Source organism: Chiloscyllium plagiosum, chromosome 31, assembly GCF_004010195.1.
Source record: "Chiloscyllium plagiosum isolate BGI_BamShark_2017 chromosome 31, ASM401019v2, whole genome shotgun sequence".
NCBI lineage: Eukaryota > Metazoa > Chordata > Chondrichthyes > Orectolobiformes > Hemiscylliidae > Chiloscyllium > Chiloscyllium plagiosum.
Window position 1 is genome coordinate 30,663,927 of NC_057740.1, and position 19,247 is coordinate 30,683,173.

Here is a 19,247-nt window from a genome sequence, read left to right on the forward strand (position 1 = left end):
TTCCTGACCTCTCCGCCCCCACCCCACTCCGGCCTATCACCCTCACCTTGACCTCCCTCCACCTATCGCATTTCCAAAGCCCCTCCCCCAAGTCCCTCCTCCCTACCTTTTATCTTAGCCTGCTGGACACACTTTCCTCATTCCTGAAGAAGGGCTTATGCCCGAAACGTCGATTCTCCTGTTCCTTGGATGCTGCCTGACCTGCTGCGCTTTTCCAGCAACACATTTTCAGCAAAGATAAAAGATAATAGATTTTCTTCCCCATAGGACATTTGTGAAGAGGATAGAGTAATATAACTAACAATTACTGATACTAGCTGTTGTGGTTCTGTTCGCCGAGCTGGGAATTTGTGTTGCAGACGTTTCGTCCCCTGTCTAGGTGACATCCTCGGTGTTTGGGAGCCTTCTGTGAAGCGCTTCTGTGATGTTTCCTCCGGCATTTATAGTGGTTTGTCTTTGCTGCTTCCAGTTGTCAGTTCCAGCTGTCCGCTGCAGTGGCCGGTATATTGGGTCCAGTGGACAGCTGGAACTGACAACCGGAAGCGGCAGAGACAAACCACTATAACTGCAGGAGGAAACATCACAGAAGCGCTTCACAGGAGGCTCCCAAGCACTGAGGATGTCACCTAGACTGGGGACGAAACATCTGCAACAGAAATTCCCAGCTCGGCGAACAGAACCACAACAACGAGCACCTGAGCTACAAATCTTCTCCCAAACTGATACTAGCTTTTTATTCCAGATTTATTTCAACTGAATTTAAACTCCCCACTTCTTGGAATGGGAATTGATCGAATATTTTCTGATTATTAGTCCAGGCCTCTGGATTGCTAGTCTGTAGATACAATACTCTGTAAAGGAACAGTCCTCTGTACATTGAAGCAAAAAAGCAGTTGGTGGAAATCTGTAACAAAAGCACAAAATGCTGGATACACTTAGAAGGTTATGCAACAATTATATAGAGAGGATTAATGACTGGGTTTTGCAATGGTATTGTCAGTGAAACTGTTAGCATTCATTATTGCTGTTGCACTGAAATTGACAGCATTTTTGTGGAATCTGTATATGCACAATGTTGATGTTGAAATAAAGAAATTGCTGCCAGTTATTTTATGCTCCTCCAGAGGCATCACTGTTGAGATTTTGCCAGAGTGCAATCCTTAAAGCAATCAATAGAATAAACTTTCACTCTTACACAGTTAGTCTTAGTGTAAACACCCTTCAAAAAGTAACCCCTTTTTGACTGAGGTGTAACTTTTTTTTTACAGTGTATTGAGTTCATAATTATTCTTAAACATCCTGACTGGCCCTCAAAAGTTTGTCAAATCTCAAACATTTCCATTGTAATAAGGGTTCCAAAAATAATTTAACTTTTTAAATATCATATTTTAGTTTCTACCCAAATCCAATCATAATCATTTACATTGCCTTCTAAAATTTTAAGATATAATGTTGCTGGATACCTGGAGATCCCCTAGACTTTGCACTTGATTTAAACTTTGTTACCATTGGGAAAGTGGAAGTCTGAGGCAAGAGTAAATCCATAGATCTTTATGGACAGCTTTCTTTGAGATCCTGCAACAGTGCAATTGTTCTAATGCTTGCTATGTTATTTTAGGATCATCACTCTGGAAAGTTAACCATATATGAAATATAACAAAGACCTGCAAATGCTGGAGATTTGAAAGACACAAAAATACAAAAAAAAAACCTTCGGTTTTGAAGAAAACTCAGTGAACTTGAAAAGTTAACTGTTTTCTCTCCACAGTTGCTACCAGACCAGCTGAGTTTCTCCAGCAATTTGTGTTTTTGTGTGTTTCAGGTTAACCACAAAGTTGGTTAAATAAATTTCCTTTCAATTGAACTCAAAAATGCTCAAACAATTATGTTTTCTCTTGTTTTTATTCATTCATTGGGAAAGAACAACTCCTCAGTGACTCTCCCAATACTAGTTCGCAATGTTGCTTCCTGGATTTTGAAGTTTTTGGACCTACTTCAGCATTGCTGGAGGAGAGGGTTTGACATGACCTTCACATAATCAAGTCCTGGTAAAATGTAAACAGCAAGGCTCAGAATAAAATCCTGTATGCTGCCAAAGGTCAAATGGGATGGGGTCAATGTTCTTTCGATAGAGATGGGCAGGCTGTTGATTGTAGTCTGGTATTTTGCTAGGCTTGCTAGTTGTTCAATATGCTCACTTAGTGACGGGAATGCGAAACACAATGAATTCAGGTTTATCAGACACTGAATTCCTCTGCAAAGATACTAAGCCATGTTGGATCAGAAACGTTTCAAACTGGATATCCGGTGTAGGCTGAAGTTAATTGATATGACTTAGGACAGCCATTGAAGTTACTGCAGCTCCTCCCCAATGGTTCTACATCAATGAAGAATAATGTACATGATAAATCCTGCCCTTTGGCATCTTGGTAGATGTTGTGATTATGTTCAATGGATGACTTGGGTAGATTAATTGCATTAATCTTTTTTATTGGTTTTAGTTAAAATTCCTGATACCAAGGGAGGAAGGATACAAAATTTTCAACAGAACTAAGGCTCCATCTTGACAAACTGCATAGATGTATTGCATTGTACTTAATGGTTGGTTATGTTATATCTGAATTACATAAAAGTTATCATGGTGATACTATCAGATTTGACTTAAGAGAAAATGCACATTGTCATTAGTTACATTGATCTTCACAGTTGCAACTGATATTGCGACACTGGATCACAATGGTAAGATACACTTTAGTTTATCGCAGTCCTTTATATTCTGACAAGCTAAGCTTACCTGTGATGTCAGATATTATTTGCCTGATACGGCAAAGGGATGGGGTAAGTTTCTGTCTTTTTCTCAGCAAAACGTGCCTCATGACTCTGAATGTGTATGAGAGGCTGGTAAGATTGAGATATGATATAGCTGCCTGGCTCCTCAGGATAATCTATCCCCTTCCATATTCATCTGTCAAATGACAGTTTAAACCAATGTGTCATCTGTACTCCCAGATGGAAATACTAAGTACAAATAAAGACTTCCTTTCGTTCAAAGAAGATCAGGGGAGTTCGCCATTCTCAGGAAGGGTCACTGGACCAGAAAAGGTAACTCTGATTTCTCCCCACAGATGCTGCCAGACTTGCAGGACAGATTTTCTAGCAATTTCTGTTTCTGTTTGATTTCCAGCTTTCGCGGTTCTCTTGCGGTTTTATGTTTATCCCATTGATGTTCTTGAGAGCTTGGTGTTCATGCTGTGTTTGCTATAGTAAAACAGTCACTGGTCTCTAATAACACTTGATTAGTTGTGGAAGGCTTTGAGATATCCTGAGGTTGCGAAAACTGGGTTCCAGTTCTTTCAATTATGAAAATCGGGCACTTGAAGGACTATCGGTGTCATTAAAACAGTTACCCCTGTCTAAGGCAGAGCCTTCAAATTCAGATACAGACGAGGTGAAACGCTGTGTATAATGGAGTGCGGACAACATCAACTCTCAGCGTGCAAGACATTTCTGTAAAAGGATTGATGATTAAACGCTGTGCGTCGACCTCTCTCAGTCTCTTATTGGTTTATTTGCTTTGTCAATCACACACATACTACACATCCAGTGGTATAAAATTTCCACCAACCGAACTTGCAGGAAAAGCATTTCCAGATGTTGGTACGAAGCGTCTATAGTTTTTAAAGAGTTGATATGTGACTAATAAATTTATTCGCAGCTATATTTTTGACTGGAGTTGAAAGTAAGTCTCGTTTTTTAAACTATGTAATTAACTACATTTTGGTGAGATGCTTTTAATCACCATGTAATATGTTTTCGGGGAGGAGATCGGAAACAGCGCGGTAACCTGTTGGAAGCAAGAATGCCACATGTATTTCAGAATAGGTTTGAATCCGAATTCGTGTTAACTTGATTTAACTTTACCTGTGTCCTGCAGTTTAACCTTCTGATACCTTGTGTGACAGTTACCTTAAGATTAGCGTACTTAATGCGGAACAGTTTCGTGTACTTTCTGCGAGATGAGTGGGGATTCAAATGTTTAATACTGGGATAGATAGACACCTTCCATGGTATGGAGGGGAAGCAGGCGACTTTGTAAATATTTTATGTTGACTGCTTTGATGGTCATGTTACCTGCCCTCAGTAATTTGCAGCAACGTGTTTGTAACTTTGTCTCTCTCAAGTTTCTGTAACATTTTGGAGCCCGTTGTATTTCAACTGATGTAAGATGTAAATCGCGTTCGATACCATCATATTGGAATGATCAGGGCTGCAGGTTCAGTTTCATTTCCCCACAGCGTGGATGTTGGGTTTGGGGGGCGAGCTTTCATTCCCTAATAACGAAGGGGTGAGATATTTAAGTACATAAGTTATTAAATAAGTAAGAGGTCAGTCAGGTTGTTTTGTTTTGAAAGGCTAGAAGGAAGGGTTGCTTTATTGGGTGATGGGGAAGAGGGATGCCTGGTGTGTATAAGGGGCAACCCACCTCAGATGCCACCACCCACGTTTGTTGGTGGTGCCACTTGCCCACCCAGAACATTGTCCTCATCTCCCTCTGCTCTGCTTCCTGGGTTTTCAGAATCCCTCACCCCCTAAAACATCTTTCTGGGGCGGAGAGGATCAGTTCTGTGCCTGCTCCTATAGTCCCAGCAGTGCCTGCCAACTGCTGGCACTAACAGTAAAGTTACCATAATCCCACTCTCTCATGAGAGAAAGGCAGTAGAAGATGAGCTTAACCTGAGGGTCAGCACACCTCAGGTGAGGCTGAGAAGACAGGACCTTCATGGTAGCCTTTGTTGCCAGTCTACATCAAAAACCAGCTGTCCAGACGTCTGAACTAACTGACCCCCTATTGCTGGCCCTGCTGGCTGTTTGGCCAGCTTCTCCCACCAGGTACAGGGAGGATTCCACTATTGTCCACATTAGCCTGCCTGCATTGTTATAGCTGCCGGCTGGGCTTGCAAGGAGCAAGCTGACTTCCAATTGATTACTTCTGGAAGCAGGAGTACTCTATGCCTCCAAGACCTCTGCCAGGAATTGAACACATCAATGGAGGCTGATGCTGCAGCACAGTCCTGGGGAGGTACTGAAAACCCATGGAGGGAGTGGTGCCCTTTAAACAAGCTAGCTTTCAGATTAGAAGTTCAATTGTGGCATATTCTGCCCCCTTGAGTCAGGGTAGAACGTCTTTAGTGTTATTTTCAAGAACAGGGGGAGATATTCCCAATTGCCGTGGACAGTGTTTATCCTTCAATCCACATCACCTGACAAGTTGTCTAGTCATAATCACATTGCTGGTTTGGAAGCTTGCTGTGCACAAATTGCCTGTCTCATTTCTTATGTTGTAACAGTGACCACACTTCAGAAGCACCTTATGGGCTGTAAAACACACTAAGACATCCTGCGGTATTGAACAGTGTTGGTACCACTCTTTGTTTTCTGCCAAGTATTTTCAAGCTTGTTTTCTTGATTGCAGACATTTTCTTAAATAGATCTGAGTTTCTTCTGACCAGCATAGGCTTAGGATGGGAGGGGAAAGATATAAAAGAGACTAAAGGGGCAACTTTTTCACTTAAAGGGTGGTACATGTATGGAACGAGCTACCAGAAAAAGTGGTGGAGGCTGGTACAATTGCACTATTTAAAACATATCTGGATGGGTATATGAATAGGAAGGGTTTGGAGGGATATGGGCAGGGTGCTGGCAGGTGGGACTAGATTGGGTTGGGATATCTGGTCGGCATGGACGGGTTGGACCGAAGGATCTGTTCCGTGCTGTACATCTGTATGACTCAGTGACTCTAAGTCAATTTGAAATGACAGAAAAGATATATTGAACCCTTAGATAACCTTTTTGAAGATGTTGTTAGTATTATTGCTCATGCAATCTAACTGTACTTTGTTTGATATTTCTGAAACATGTTTAACATATTAGAATATATTTCAATAGTAATAGGCACACTGTGATTTGCAGACTTGTGCTTTATGTAAGACAGCAATGCCAGCAAATAAATAAAACTAAATTAAAGTTGTTCTGAAATAAACAGAATGCCTGATTCCTTTCTCAGGAGTGGCATTAGCGCTGAGTTGACAAAACTCAGATTTTAATTTATAATAATTGAATATATAGAGAATATTGGATACACTGAGCAAGTTGTAAAGTCAGTGTCTTTTTTTCAGTATTTTTAAATTATGGACTGAAATGAGAGAAGAGCTGTTTTAAAACCAAGATGTGACATCTTGGCCTATGTGTTAATCCAGATTCTTAGAAACATGGTTGACTGTAACTACTGCCAGGAATAGTATTAGCAAATTGGGAGTCAGTTAGCTCAAGTGGCTGGACAGCTGGCTTGTGATGCCACGAGTGTGGGTGTAATTCCTGCACTGGCTAAGGTTACCATGAACCTTACGAACCTCTTCCCTCACCTAAGGTGTGATGACCCTGGGGTTGAACCACCAATAGTTGCCTCTATCCAATGAGGGAGCAGGAGCTTACCTTTTACTATTTAGGGATGGGTAAAAAAAATGCTGGCCAACCATTGATGTCCAGATCCCATGTAAAGAACAAAAAAACCTCTCAATGCTTTTATAATACAGCAATTTTGTAATCTTTCCAGAAGATTTGTGAGGATTGAAACTAATTGTTTCAATGGTTCAGTAAATAATTCTCATCATGAAGGTGTTGAGTTCAATCACTAGAGTGTAGTGAGTGATCTGATCTTAAGGTTTGGGCATACAATAATGTTTGTCTTATTGGCCTGAGTGTTTTTTTTAAATGAAAGAAGACTAACCAACAGGATGTCTACTGTCAATTTCTAGCCAGTGACTGCTGCTGTGAATTGGTGTACATTAAGTATCACTATTCTCAAGTCTGGTGGTCCCAACTGTTGAATCATCTTGCTGTTTGTGTTCCTACATGAGGAGTAAACACTTAGTGAGGTATGGTAAGGTTTTTATTCCTGTTAATTTATACAAGGCATTAACAAGAAACAGAGTGAAAACATAAGATATTACAGGTAAGCATTGCTTCGACAATTACATGCATTATTAATTTGTCGGCACCTATGCTTGTTTTCAAGCTGCTTCACCACCCCACCCCCCCAAATCCCCATCTCAGTAATCTCCCTCCACTTTGCGACCCCTCCTTATCCATGCAGTCAGCAAATGCTGGACTATTGAACATTCACTCCATCGTGAGTAGTTGTGCTTTCACTAACTGAGCCTGAAGCTCTGGAATTTCCTATCTTTATCTCCCCATCATTCTTTCTGTCTTTCTTTTGTTAAGTTGTTCAATACAATCTACCACTTTGACCAAGCTTTTCATTATCTGCCCTAATGTCTCCTTATGTGACTTGGGGCCCAACTTTCTTTCATAATGTGCCTGCGATGTTTCCTTGTGTTCATCATTCTACATAGATGGAAGTTGCTGTTTATTACGTCTTCTTGAATTCTACTTCCTTGTGAATGACAAGAGCTAATTGAAGACAGCTAACTTGGCAAATAGTAAAATGCTCATTTGTAGGATGGAAGATTCACACATTTTGTCAAATTTTAAACAAGCGACTGTTATCATTTCATTCTGTTTTAGCTAACTTTGCTGTGTACATGTTTTGCAGAAGGTGGCTGATATTTTGCTCCTGCAACTTTGATTGTATGGTATGGAAATTGTTCGATAGTTAAAAATGCAGTGAATTTAGAAATTACATGGATCACTGTCCAGCTCTAAGGAGAATGTGGTCTATGAAATTGCATCAGTTGTGGTGAGCAAATTGCACAAACCCAGTTTTAATGCTGTTTCAATAAACTGGAGATGTTTATGTATGAACATAGAACATGTATGAGCATGCATATTACTGTGAGAAACATCATCCACCAACCATGCTGAAGATCAGGAAACTGTGAGTGCACCACCTACCATATTGCATTAGCTCCTGTACTTTCCTGATGAGTGGACTACTGGTGGTCAGGACTTCCCACTAGTGAAGTGTGTGCATGAAATTAGCTGTAAGAAGTAATGATTAGCAAACTTTATTTACTTCCATTATACTTCCATTGACAATAGTCTCCATCGTCTTCCAAAGTCTCTTCCCTTTCATAATCTCTCTTCATTTTTCGAGTGGGTAGAGTCATAGACCCATACAGCATGAAAACAGACCCTTACTCCAACTTTCCCATGCCGATCATGTTCCCAAACTAAACTAGCCCCACTTGCCTGCATTTGGCCCATATCCCTCCAAACCTTGCCTATTCATGTACTTAACCAAATGTCTTTTAAATGCTGTAACTGTACCTGCATTGGCCACTTCCCCGGCAGTTCATTTTGCGCATGAATCACTCTGTAAAAAAAAATTGCTCCATGTCCTTTTTAAAACTTTCTCCTCTCACCTTAAAAAATGTCTCCTAGTTTTGAACTCCCCCACCCTAGGGGAAAATAATCCTTGCTACTCACCTTATCTATGCCCCTCATAATTTTATAAACCTCTATAAGGTGACCTGTCAAGCTTCTATGATCTAGTGAAAAAGTCCCAGCCTATCCAACCTATTTTTAAAAACTCAAACCCTCCATTCTTGGCAACATCCTGGTCAAGCTAACCCTAACCCTCTCCAATTTAATAATATTATTGACACCACTGTGTCCACCAATGCATTAGAGCTGGGTTGGGGCTTCCCTCTTTAACTTAGACTTTTCTGCAAACTCAGGAAGGTAATCACAGCAGTGCATCCTGAATACAACAGCAAAATACAATGATGGTGGATAGTTACATAATACAGATTGATTACATGTCTGGTCAATTCCAGTTATTTATAGTAAAATTGACAGGGGATTTACTAAATGACTTATTTTCTGGCCAGTAGCTTTGGTGTCACTATATGCTGATCTCACTTTGCCTGAGTCAGCTTGTTATATTTCCATGTCTTACTTGGAAATGTATCTTTGTTTTACGTTTAAAGAACACTGAACCAACTGAGTAAATGCACAAACTGAACAACAGATGGGTCTTAATGTAAATAAATTTATCCTAATACATAAAGGATTAGGTCATGTGCATCAGGAACCTCGTGCCATATTTGTTAACAATGCATTGTATTGAGTATTGTTTATGGTTCATAGTTGATGTACTTTTTAGAGAAAAACAGGAGTAAAGTATACGGATACACCTGAAGGGCATCTTTTTTTATTCGCCAAAATAAGCCTTTCTAATCTTGTTTAGGCAAGTGGGTGAAGTATTAGATAAATTTATGAAATGTTTTTCCCAGGCCAGTGGTTTATACACCAGGGGGGCCCTCAAGAATTTGGATGCATTTTCCCACTCCAAGATTGATGAATATAAAATTGTAACTGGTAAATACAGGTCCCTAATGAGAATTCCAGGCAAACACATTAAGCTTTGCTTTGTGTTCACTGCCTGTGCTTTTATTAAGGTCAAAAAACTTTTTCCACACTTGCTGCCAAATCTGTTGGGCATGCGAAGTCACAATTCTATGCTTGTGCATTTTCGCGTTTTTCTCTTTCCGCGACATAGTATCGCAGGCGGAGCCATATCTGTTGCCTATCCTTAATTTCCTCAAGCAGCTTAAGAAGGCAGCTCACCACCACCATCACGGGGGCAATTAAGGACAGATCGTAAATGCTGGTGATGCCCATACCCCACAAATGAATATTTTTTAAAACTGTCCTTGAAAAAATGGTGATAAGTTGCCATCTTGAGCTGCTGTAGTTCAAATGGTGTACATACATCCACAATGCTAGTAGTGATGGAGTTTAGATTCCCTACAGTATGGAAACCGGCCCTTCGGCCCAATAAGTCTACGCTGACCGTCTGAATAGAAACCCATTCCCCTACACTATATTTACCCCTGACTAATGCACCTAACACTATGGGCAATTTAGCATGGCCAATTCACCTGGCCTGCACATCTTTTGGATTGTGGGATGAAACCCGAACACGCCGAGGGAACCCACACAGACATAGGGAGAGTGTGCAAACTCCACACTGACAATCGCCTGAGGTGGGAATTGACCCAGGTCCCTGACACTGTGAGGCAGCAGTGCTAACCATGTTCTGTGGTTTTGACTCAGTATCATCACATAATTCTAAGTCCTTATTGAAAGACTGTAATGTCTATCATTTTTGCTTTATTTCTTATTTTTCTAGTTTATACTATGTATAATTGTATTATAGTGTAACTTTTTTCTTTAGTTAAAATTCACACAACACCAGGTTACAGTCCAACAGGTTTAATTGGAAGCACTAGCTTTAGAGTGCTGCTCCTTCATCAGGTGGTTGTGCCACAACCACCTGATGAAGGAGCAGTGCTCCGAAAGCTAGTGCTTCCCATTAAACCTGTTGGAATATAACCTGGTGTTGTGTGATTTTTAACTTTGGGAGCCCCAGTCCAACATTGGCATCTCCAAATCATTTTTTTCTTTATTTTCTCTATTTTTCTGTACCTAAGATTTGTACCTGGGTACTTTGTACCTAAAATGGTGCTGTGTGTTGGCAAAATTGTGCACTTTTCTCTGTACTTCTGCTTTTTTGTAACTTGAGTACATGTGACAATAAAACTAATTCTAATTCTCATTCTATAAGTCAAGATGATGTGTATCTTGAAAGGAATTTTCAGGCAGTGTTGTTTCTATGCCTCATCCTTCGGGATGGTAGAGGTCATGGGTTTGAAACATGCTGTTGAAGGAAGCTTGCTGTGGTACATATTTTGTATGGTCCACTCTGCTGCCACAGTACATTGGCAGAGGACAGAAATTGGGTCAAAAATTCCACAATTGGGTCCCCCTGTCTCTTATTTTTAATCTTGTACCCAATGTAGACTTAGTCTGCACCAGTTGACCCTTGGTGCTTTGTGTGTACCTGCATACTGCAAGTGTGCTTAATAAATCATGACCAATTGCTTCAGCATTGGCCAATACCCAGAATTGTTTTTATTCTTGTGTGGGATGTGAGTGTCACTGGCAAGGCAGTGTTTGTTACCCATTGCTAGTTGCCCTTGAACTGATTGGCATTCTAGGTCATTCCAGGGTGCAGTTAGGAGTCAACCATATTGCTATGGGCTTGGAGTCATATTTAGGCCAGACCAGGTAATGATGGTTGATTTCCTTCTTTGAGGACAGTAGTGAACCAGAGGGGTTTTTAGGACAATCAACAGCGCTTATTGGCACGGTCTCCCTTAGGCTAGTTTTTAATTCCAGAATGGAGGAGAAAGTGAGGACTGCAGATGCTGGAGATCAGAGTGAGAAAATGTTTTGCTGGAAAAGCGAGCAGGTCAGGCAGCATCCAAGGAACAGGAGAATCGACGTTTCAGGCATAAGCCAACACATTTAATTCCAGAATGTAGAGGTGCTGGAGTTAGACTCGGTGGACAAGGTCAGAAGTCACATGTCACCAGATTATAGTTCAACAGGTTTATTTGAAATCATAAGTTTTCGGAGTGCTGCTCCTTCATCAGTTAAAGTAACCATGAACCAGGAACATAGTTTGAGGCCACAATTGGATCAACAATGGTCTTATCAACTGGCAGACCAAGCTTGAGGAGTCAAATGGTCTATTCTTGTTCTAAACTGTTATGTCCTTGTGATCTTATTGAATGATAGAGTCAGCTTAGGTGGTTGCATGGCCTTTTCCTGTTCCTATTTCTTATGTTGTTAAAACTTTGCACTATCCCTGCCCATTGGAGCTAACAACATGATGTGTCATACATCTACTGGAACAGAACATGCATATTGAACATAGTGTACAAATGAGGAGAACATATCATTTGCTGTATTTTTTTGACATATTGCAGAGTTGGACCAAAAGGCTGCACGTTTGCACCCTGACAGCCAGTGTTGCTGTCAAGTGTTTGACAATAGTGTGCATTCAGGTACAGCACCTTTAATTGGCTTGCACAGAAGTAAACGCAGTTGCAAGGACATGCCGGAAAGCTTCAGGAGGGAATTCCAGTGCACTTCCAGGAACCCAGCCAATGGTCGGATGAAGCAAGGAGGGAAATATCAAAATTGAAAGCACAGAGTTCTTTGTGAGCTTTGTAAGCATAGCAGATTACAATGACAGGGAGAGGTTGAAACCTTAATGGGATTTAAACCCCAGGATGCTGTAAATTAGAGGTTTGGCGGGATCCGGAACCAGTATAAATAAACAGAGGGCTGATGGCTGAGTGGGCCTTTCAGCTGTTTGAGATATAGTAGAAACGTTTTGGATGGGTTGAGGTTTATAGGAGACTGAAGTTTGTCCATACAACATAGGCAGTTTGACAACAAGAGATAGTGAAGGACTAGAGAGAGCTGAATGTAATCAGCATACATATGGAAACTGACCCCATACTTCTGCAGAAGTTAATGAATAGATAACATGTAGATGAGGAAGGAAGGTTTAGATGGGTGCTCTGTCTTCATATTCTTATAATTGTTTGAGTTTTGAGTTGACAAAAACAGAAATGAAGATTTCAGCAAAAAGATGGGCTGAGTTGGGTGAATTGTTATGAAGAAGCTGGTAGGTCATGTTTGTAATGAAGAGGATATTGGGGTGTGTTTTGTCATAATATAGACTGTAATCCCAAGATGCCATATCTATATTGTCAGGAGTGAGTTTTAATAAGTCCAACACCTTGATAACTAATAAGCACTAAGTATACAGTACACAGGCAGTATACTCACAATTAACATCTGAAGTTGAAGAAATGCATCTGAAAGTCAGATTATCTCAACTTTCAATTCTCTTTCTCTTTTCACTCCATTGGCGAAGTCTCAACTCTATGTCTTCCTAAGTGCATTCTTTCACGTGACTTTGATACACTTTATCAATTCTTCAGTGTTTATAAAGGTGTTCCAGGCTCTTATCACCCAGAATTTGTTTTGATGTCATTGGTCTCATGGCAAAGCACCATATGTTATATTTTGGACTGGTGTAGTAACATGGTCCCTAGGCATTGGGTAAAAGCAATAAATGCAATCATCTGTAGCTTGACCTAGAAAGACTGTTTCTGAGCTCTGTGCAGTCTGTGAAGTTCTGCGGGCGTTTGACTTTTAAGTAATACTGATACTTATTAAAAGATTTTGGTTCTTTTATTAACGTCTGACTTTAATCTTTCACAGGGATGTGGTTTGGAAACTCAGCTCAGCTTCCATTTCAGAAATGGAATTATTGGTGAGGGACAGAACGTTTGGCTTTAAACTTAATGGGAAAAGATTACAGCATGTCCACACAAGATAGGCAGTTTGACAACACAGAGATAGTGAAGGATTAGAGAGAGCTGAGTGTAATCAGCATACATACTCTCTTTCTGAAAAGTCATGTACACTTGAATATTCAGGTCCCAGCCTTTACTTATAAACTGCACAATAGCCATCAAGCTCAACATACTTCTATTTAAGCTGGCAATTCATCCATTTTGTTATAAATGCTGGAGGAATTTGAATAGAGTCTTTATTTTTGTCTTTTTACAATTTTTGCAAACCTCTAGCCTCACCTGCTCGCCAGATGCTGAAATGAACCAGCATGTAAATACCATGGCTACAAGAGCTGATCAGGGGCTTGATGTTCTGTGTAACAAGTCTGGACTGTAATGAAATACCCTCCACTTGCTTAGATTGGTTCAGTTTAGAAAACATTCAAAATGCTTGACATGATCCAGGACAAAGCAACGTGCTTGATTGGCATCCCTTCCACTATCTTCAACATCCACTCTATTCACCACCAGCACATGTGTACCATCTACGAGATGCATGGCAGTAACTCACCAAGGCTCTTCCAGTAGCACCTTCCAAACTGATGACGACTAACACATGGAAGGACAAGGTCAGCAAACTATTGATGAAACCACCTGTGATTTCCATTCCAAGTCACACACTATCCCAATTTGGAACTATGTTACCTTTTCTTCATTATTGTTAGGTTAAAACCTTATAACTCCCTTCTGAACAGTACTTTGGGTGTCCTTCCACTACAAGGACTACAGCAATCCAAGAGGGCAGTTCACCACCACATTCTCCAGGCCAGTTCAGGATGGACAGTAAATACTTGTTTAGCCAGTGATGTCCATGTCAAATAATTGATTCTTTTCTAAGAAAACTCAAGTTTGTATATTCTGCCCTGTCCTGCCATGTTTTGATTATCATCATTCTTATTGCTATCCTCTTCTCCTGCCTTGTTCTCTCGGAATAATTCCTCACATTTTTCCCTCATTTGATGCCTTGCCCTTAATATATAGTCCAAAACCCTTTCCGCAACTCTTGTTGTGCAATTCACCAGAACATATAGCTCAGGGGACTCTTGTCCCAGTGATAAGCTCCCAATTTCCCATTACTGCTACCAGTGCCCTATGACTCTAAATCCATTTCTCCCACACTAGCCTTTGAATCATACATTGAATCTTACCTACCCTATTCTAGTTTGCTTGCGGTTTGGATAATAATCCAGACTCTCTTATTACCTTTTGCAATGCTGATTATGTCCCAAATGCTGCCATCAGGTTAGCGTACAGAGCCTTCCAAATTCTCGCTCTTGCCTGGAGAGAAGCAGATACCCTTAACTGTATTTGTTTTTGAATCAGGGTGTTACCAGCTAGGCAAGCATTTATTGCTCATCCCTAATTGCCCAGAGTTAAGAGTCTGGAGTCACATGTAGGCCACACCAGGTAAGGATGGCAGTTTCTCCTCCCTAAAGGACATTAGTGAACCAGGTGGGCTTTTACAACAATCGAAAATGGATTCATGGTCATCATTAGACTCTTAATTCTAGATCTTTATTGAATTCCAATTCCACCATCTGCCATAGGTCCCCAGAACGTTACCTGGGTCTCTGGATTAACAGTCCAGTGATAATACCACGAGGCCATCACCTCCCTGGTCCCTTATGTCCCATACACTCCTATTATACCCCCAAGCTTGAAGGCTGTCTGTACCACATTGCCATGATCAGTATGTTCATCCAATTTGCAGTCCCTGCTTTCGTCCATCAAGCTGCATAGAACAATTGCAAACATTGGAACTCTATTTCCACTCTTCAATCCTCATCCCCACCTAACGCAATCGCACCCTCTTGTCCCTAACTATAGACAATGTATAATGACACGTACCTAAAGTCTGTGACTGCTTCCAGGAATAACTATTTTCCCCCTCCCTGGCATGTTGTACTGTCTGCACCTTGAACCTCCAGCTCAGAGACTATGAACCAAAGTTTCTCAATACAAAAACACTACAGACATGTTTGCCTTGGCCCACACTGGCACCCATCAGCTTCCATATCTTGTAGCTACCATACATTACCTGCCTTGTCATCTTTTGATTGATTATTTTACTGATTGCATTTTAATTGATGTCCTTCATTCTGCTGGTGCTTATGTTCTTATTTCAAAAATATTCCACTTAAGGATGCATGCTATGTTTTGTTGCTTTCCCTCTCAAAGTCACTAGGAATATAATTAATGCCTTAGGCCATTGACCTGCATTAGAGCTGACAAAGCTGAGAGAGTTAAGGAAAGAGGGGGCGAAACAAAACAAAAGGGCAGAATTAGATTAGAAGGCTAACAGATTTTAAGTGAGGTCAGGAAAAATCAAAGGCAGGTGGCAGAAAATGTCCAATAGGGAATATTTTGGATGGAATGAAAGTGAGGGTAAGTGTGAGAAAAGTATGATGCAGCAATGCAAAAGGAGATAACAATGTAACATGTTAAAAAGTTAAAGATGATGCTAAAGGAGATATAAATGGCTACAGCATAAACATTACCAGTACCCACTATCCGAAAAGTTGGGAATGCTGGTTAAGATCTGAAATTATTGAACTCATTGTTGAGTCCAAGGATTTCAATGTTACAATGTTGTTATCCCTGGATCATCTTCAGATCTGTTTTAAAATTCTTGCTAAGTGAATCTGTATTGAAATATGTCACTTTGTTACATATAGGTGGAGCATAGATGTTGAAATATACATTATCAATCAGAATGGGGAAATCTTAGACTGAAATTTCAAGACAGTAAATTAAATAACTCCATAGAGGCCAGTACCCCTTTACCAAGTCACCCTTCATTTACATGTGGAGAGTCCTTTACACTGATCCAGCTCCCTGAGAGCAATTTATCAGAGTGAACAGTATGTCTAACACTGCCATTTTTATCTATCAGCCCAGGCTCCCTGATTGGACCAGATTAATATTCCCATTCTATGAGGTCCACCTGGCTGACCGCATTACAATTGCTGGATCCCTCCCTCTCTGAGTCCGAGGGCATAGACCGGTTCTGTTTTTTGTAGCTCCTCCTGGGTGCTCTAGCACTGGGTCAGGTTCTTCCAACTCTCCTCTGATACAGGCAGCGTGTAACTCATAGCAGCTCACCTCTTGTGCCTGGAGCGTCTCAGAAGAAATTCATTCTCATCTTCAGGCAGCAAAGGCATTGGGGCAGTGACATCTGCAGTGTCCATCTCAGATTCCGAGGTATCTTTAACGCTTGACAGAGAGGGAGTACCCTCAGGTTTTGGAGCAGTCGGAAAGGCTGTTAAGGAGCTGGGCACATTTTGCTCCCAAGTTTGCAGCTTTCCTATGATCTACGTGCTTGGTCAGGACCACTTCACCTACTTTATATGCCAAAACACCTGACATTATGTTGTCCATGCCTCTTACTCATTGCAGGGCTATTCTCTTGGTTGTTACACCAATCTTTGTCCCTTGAGGAAAACTGTCTCTCTAACTTCGCAGAGCCTTGTGTCCAGCATTGGCATTCCTGATGCCTTTTCACCCTCCACCCCAGGTCCGGAAAGATCAAATTTAACCTGTGTGCGGAGTCTTCTCCCCAATAGCAACCCTGCTGGAGCAGTCCCTTTTGCATGAGGGTTGGTCCTATAATCAGTTAGGAACCAGGACAATTTGGTATCCCATGTAGCTGTTGGCTGTTTCTTTAAGTTTGCCTTCAAAGTTTATATTGCTGTTTCTGCCAGACCACTGGATGGTGGATGGTATGAACCTATCCTTGTAAGTTGAACACCGTGCGAATTTAAGATATACTTGAATTCCCTGCTGATAAACAATGGCCCGTTATCTGTGACCAACACTTCCAGGAGTCCGTGTATTGCAAAAGATGCACGCAATTTTTTCTATCATTGTCCCATGTTTGATTAATGTACTCTACACACGTCCAGCTACTTTGAATGGGTGTTCACAATGACTAAGAATGTTGAACCACTGAAAGGACCTGCATTGTTGACGTGTAACAGAGTCCAGGGTTGGCCTGGCCATTCCCAGAGCTATGGCCGACACTGCCTTGTTCTCTTTACCTTTGGCCTAGCAGGGGTTTGCAGCCTGATATTACAAGTTTCCATCTGTAAAGGTATTGTGGAAACTCCCTGACTCCAAATATGTCCGCCAACCCTTCATAGAGCCATAGAGATGTACAACATGGAAACAGACCCTTCAGTCCAACCCGTCCATGCCGACCAGATATCCCTACCCAATCTAGTCCCACCTGTCAGCGCCCGGCCCATATCACTCCAAACTCTTCCTATTCATATACCCATCCAAATGCCTCTTAAACGTTGCAATTGTACTAGCCTCCACCACATCCTCTGGCAGATTCTGGTCATATTTACACTCTGCATTAGCCAAAGTCCTCAATGCATATGTTATTAGGTGTTCCTCTCCATTGAGTTATCTTTGAGCTAATACTACCCTGATTCTGTATAAGGAGGCATCTCATGTCAATACCGGACCTCACTTGGGGATCATAGTGTGCCAACAACTTATAGGATGGTAGCTGTTTCTTCACTTCCCTGAAAGCTATGGCCGACTCTTTTGCAGGAGTTGATGCAAAGGTGGCAGGATGGAGGCCAGATTATGAAAGAGCTTGCTGTAATAATTCCCCAGCCCAAGTAAAGACCTAAGCTCCAATACAGACGTGGGAGCTGGGACACATTTGATCACCCTCACTTTATCTTCCAATGGTCTTGTCTACTCTGTAGCCCAAGTAGGTCACTCGAGGGTGCCTGGAACACACACTTTTCCCTTCTAAGACATACACCCACCTGGGAAAAACATCTAAGAACTATGTTGAAGAGCTCTATATTGGGCTTCCCTGTGATGAGCATGTTATCTAGATAAATGTGACCTTGTAAAATCTTCTCCAACATCTGCTGAAAATTTGCACAAGCTGACACTATGCCAAATGACAGACTCATATATTGGTACAAACCTTTATGGGTATTAATTACAGCATACTTCTGGGAATCCTCATCGAACTGCAATTCAAGTATACATGGCTCATGTCCAGCTTTGTGAAGGACAGCTCCCCCTTGCCAGCTTTGCATATAAATCCTCTACCTCTATGTAGGGATTGGCTATTTATCCAGATGCAAAAAGAGGTTTATCCGTTCGTTTAAAATCCCCACAGTAGCAAAACCTACTCGTTGGTCTTCACATTCAGTGCAACTGTTGATGCCATTCCACATGTTGGATTGGTTTGATGATTCCTTTGCTTTCCAGCCTTCTGATTTCTGCCTCTACTTTTGCCCACAAGGTAAACGGCACGTGGTGGGCCTTGCAGAATCATTGAATTGCTTCATGGTCAACATGCAAGTTGGCCATGGCTCCTTTGACCTTCCTGAAAAACATCTGGGTATTTATTCGGGCATCCATTTTCTAATCGATTAATGTTGAGCCAGTCCAAGTGAGCCTTTCTCAACTAATTTCACCACATCAAGCCTGGGCCTGAGCGATAACTAAGCCAGCTCATAAGAGACCAGAACCGAAGTTGTATCCTTGATCTGTAGAGGTATCCTGGGTATAGGTCCATTTGGCTGACCTTGTTACAATCACTACTGTAAGTGAGCCAAAAGGTGGGTGTTTTTGATGGTGATTAATGAAATCATGTAAGAGATCAAAAGGATAAAGGCTTTTAGGAAATTTTGCCATGCATCATTTAATCCTTTTAGGCCCACAGATTTTGCAGTTCTTGATAGTTTTTTTCGAAATGTATTTGTGGGATGTTCTTGATTGTTGCTCACCATGTGGTATAGTTTATAATACTGTTGGGAGATTGCCAAGATTTTGACGCTATAACAATGAAGCAACTTCAAAATATCTCCATGATGAATATCTCTCGACCTGAAAAGTGAATTCTATTTCTCCCCAGAGATGCTGCTGATGTGCTAAGTTTCTCCAGCTTGTTTCTTTGGCTTTATTTCAGATTTCTGGCGCCTGCAGAATTTTGCTTTGACGTAATCGTGGTTCCAAGTCGGGATGGGTGTGGCTTGG

The 19,247-nt window shown here is 41.2% G+C and overlaps 1 protein-coding gene across 2 annotated transcripts in view; it reads left to right on the forward strand.

Moving 5' to 3' along the window:
- The first annotated feature begins 3,663 nt into the window (after positions 1–3,663).
- Positions 3,664–19,247, forward strand: part of LOC122565377 (interleukin-6 receptor subunit beta-like) — a 109,657-nt gene continuing 94,073 nt past the window's right edge. The window contains exon 1 of one of the 2 annotated variants that reach the window (XM_043721289.1): positions 3,664–3,739. Coding sequence is in view for 1 of the 2 variants with exons in the window: in XM_043721288.1 (XP_043577223.1) it covers positions 3,860–3,882 (23 nt within the window). In the remaining variant the exon portion in view is untranslated. Of the gene's footprint in view, positions 3,740–3,834; positions 3,883–19,247 lie in introns of those variants that run through there. The other variant, XM_043721288.1, reaches the window with a different exon arrangement.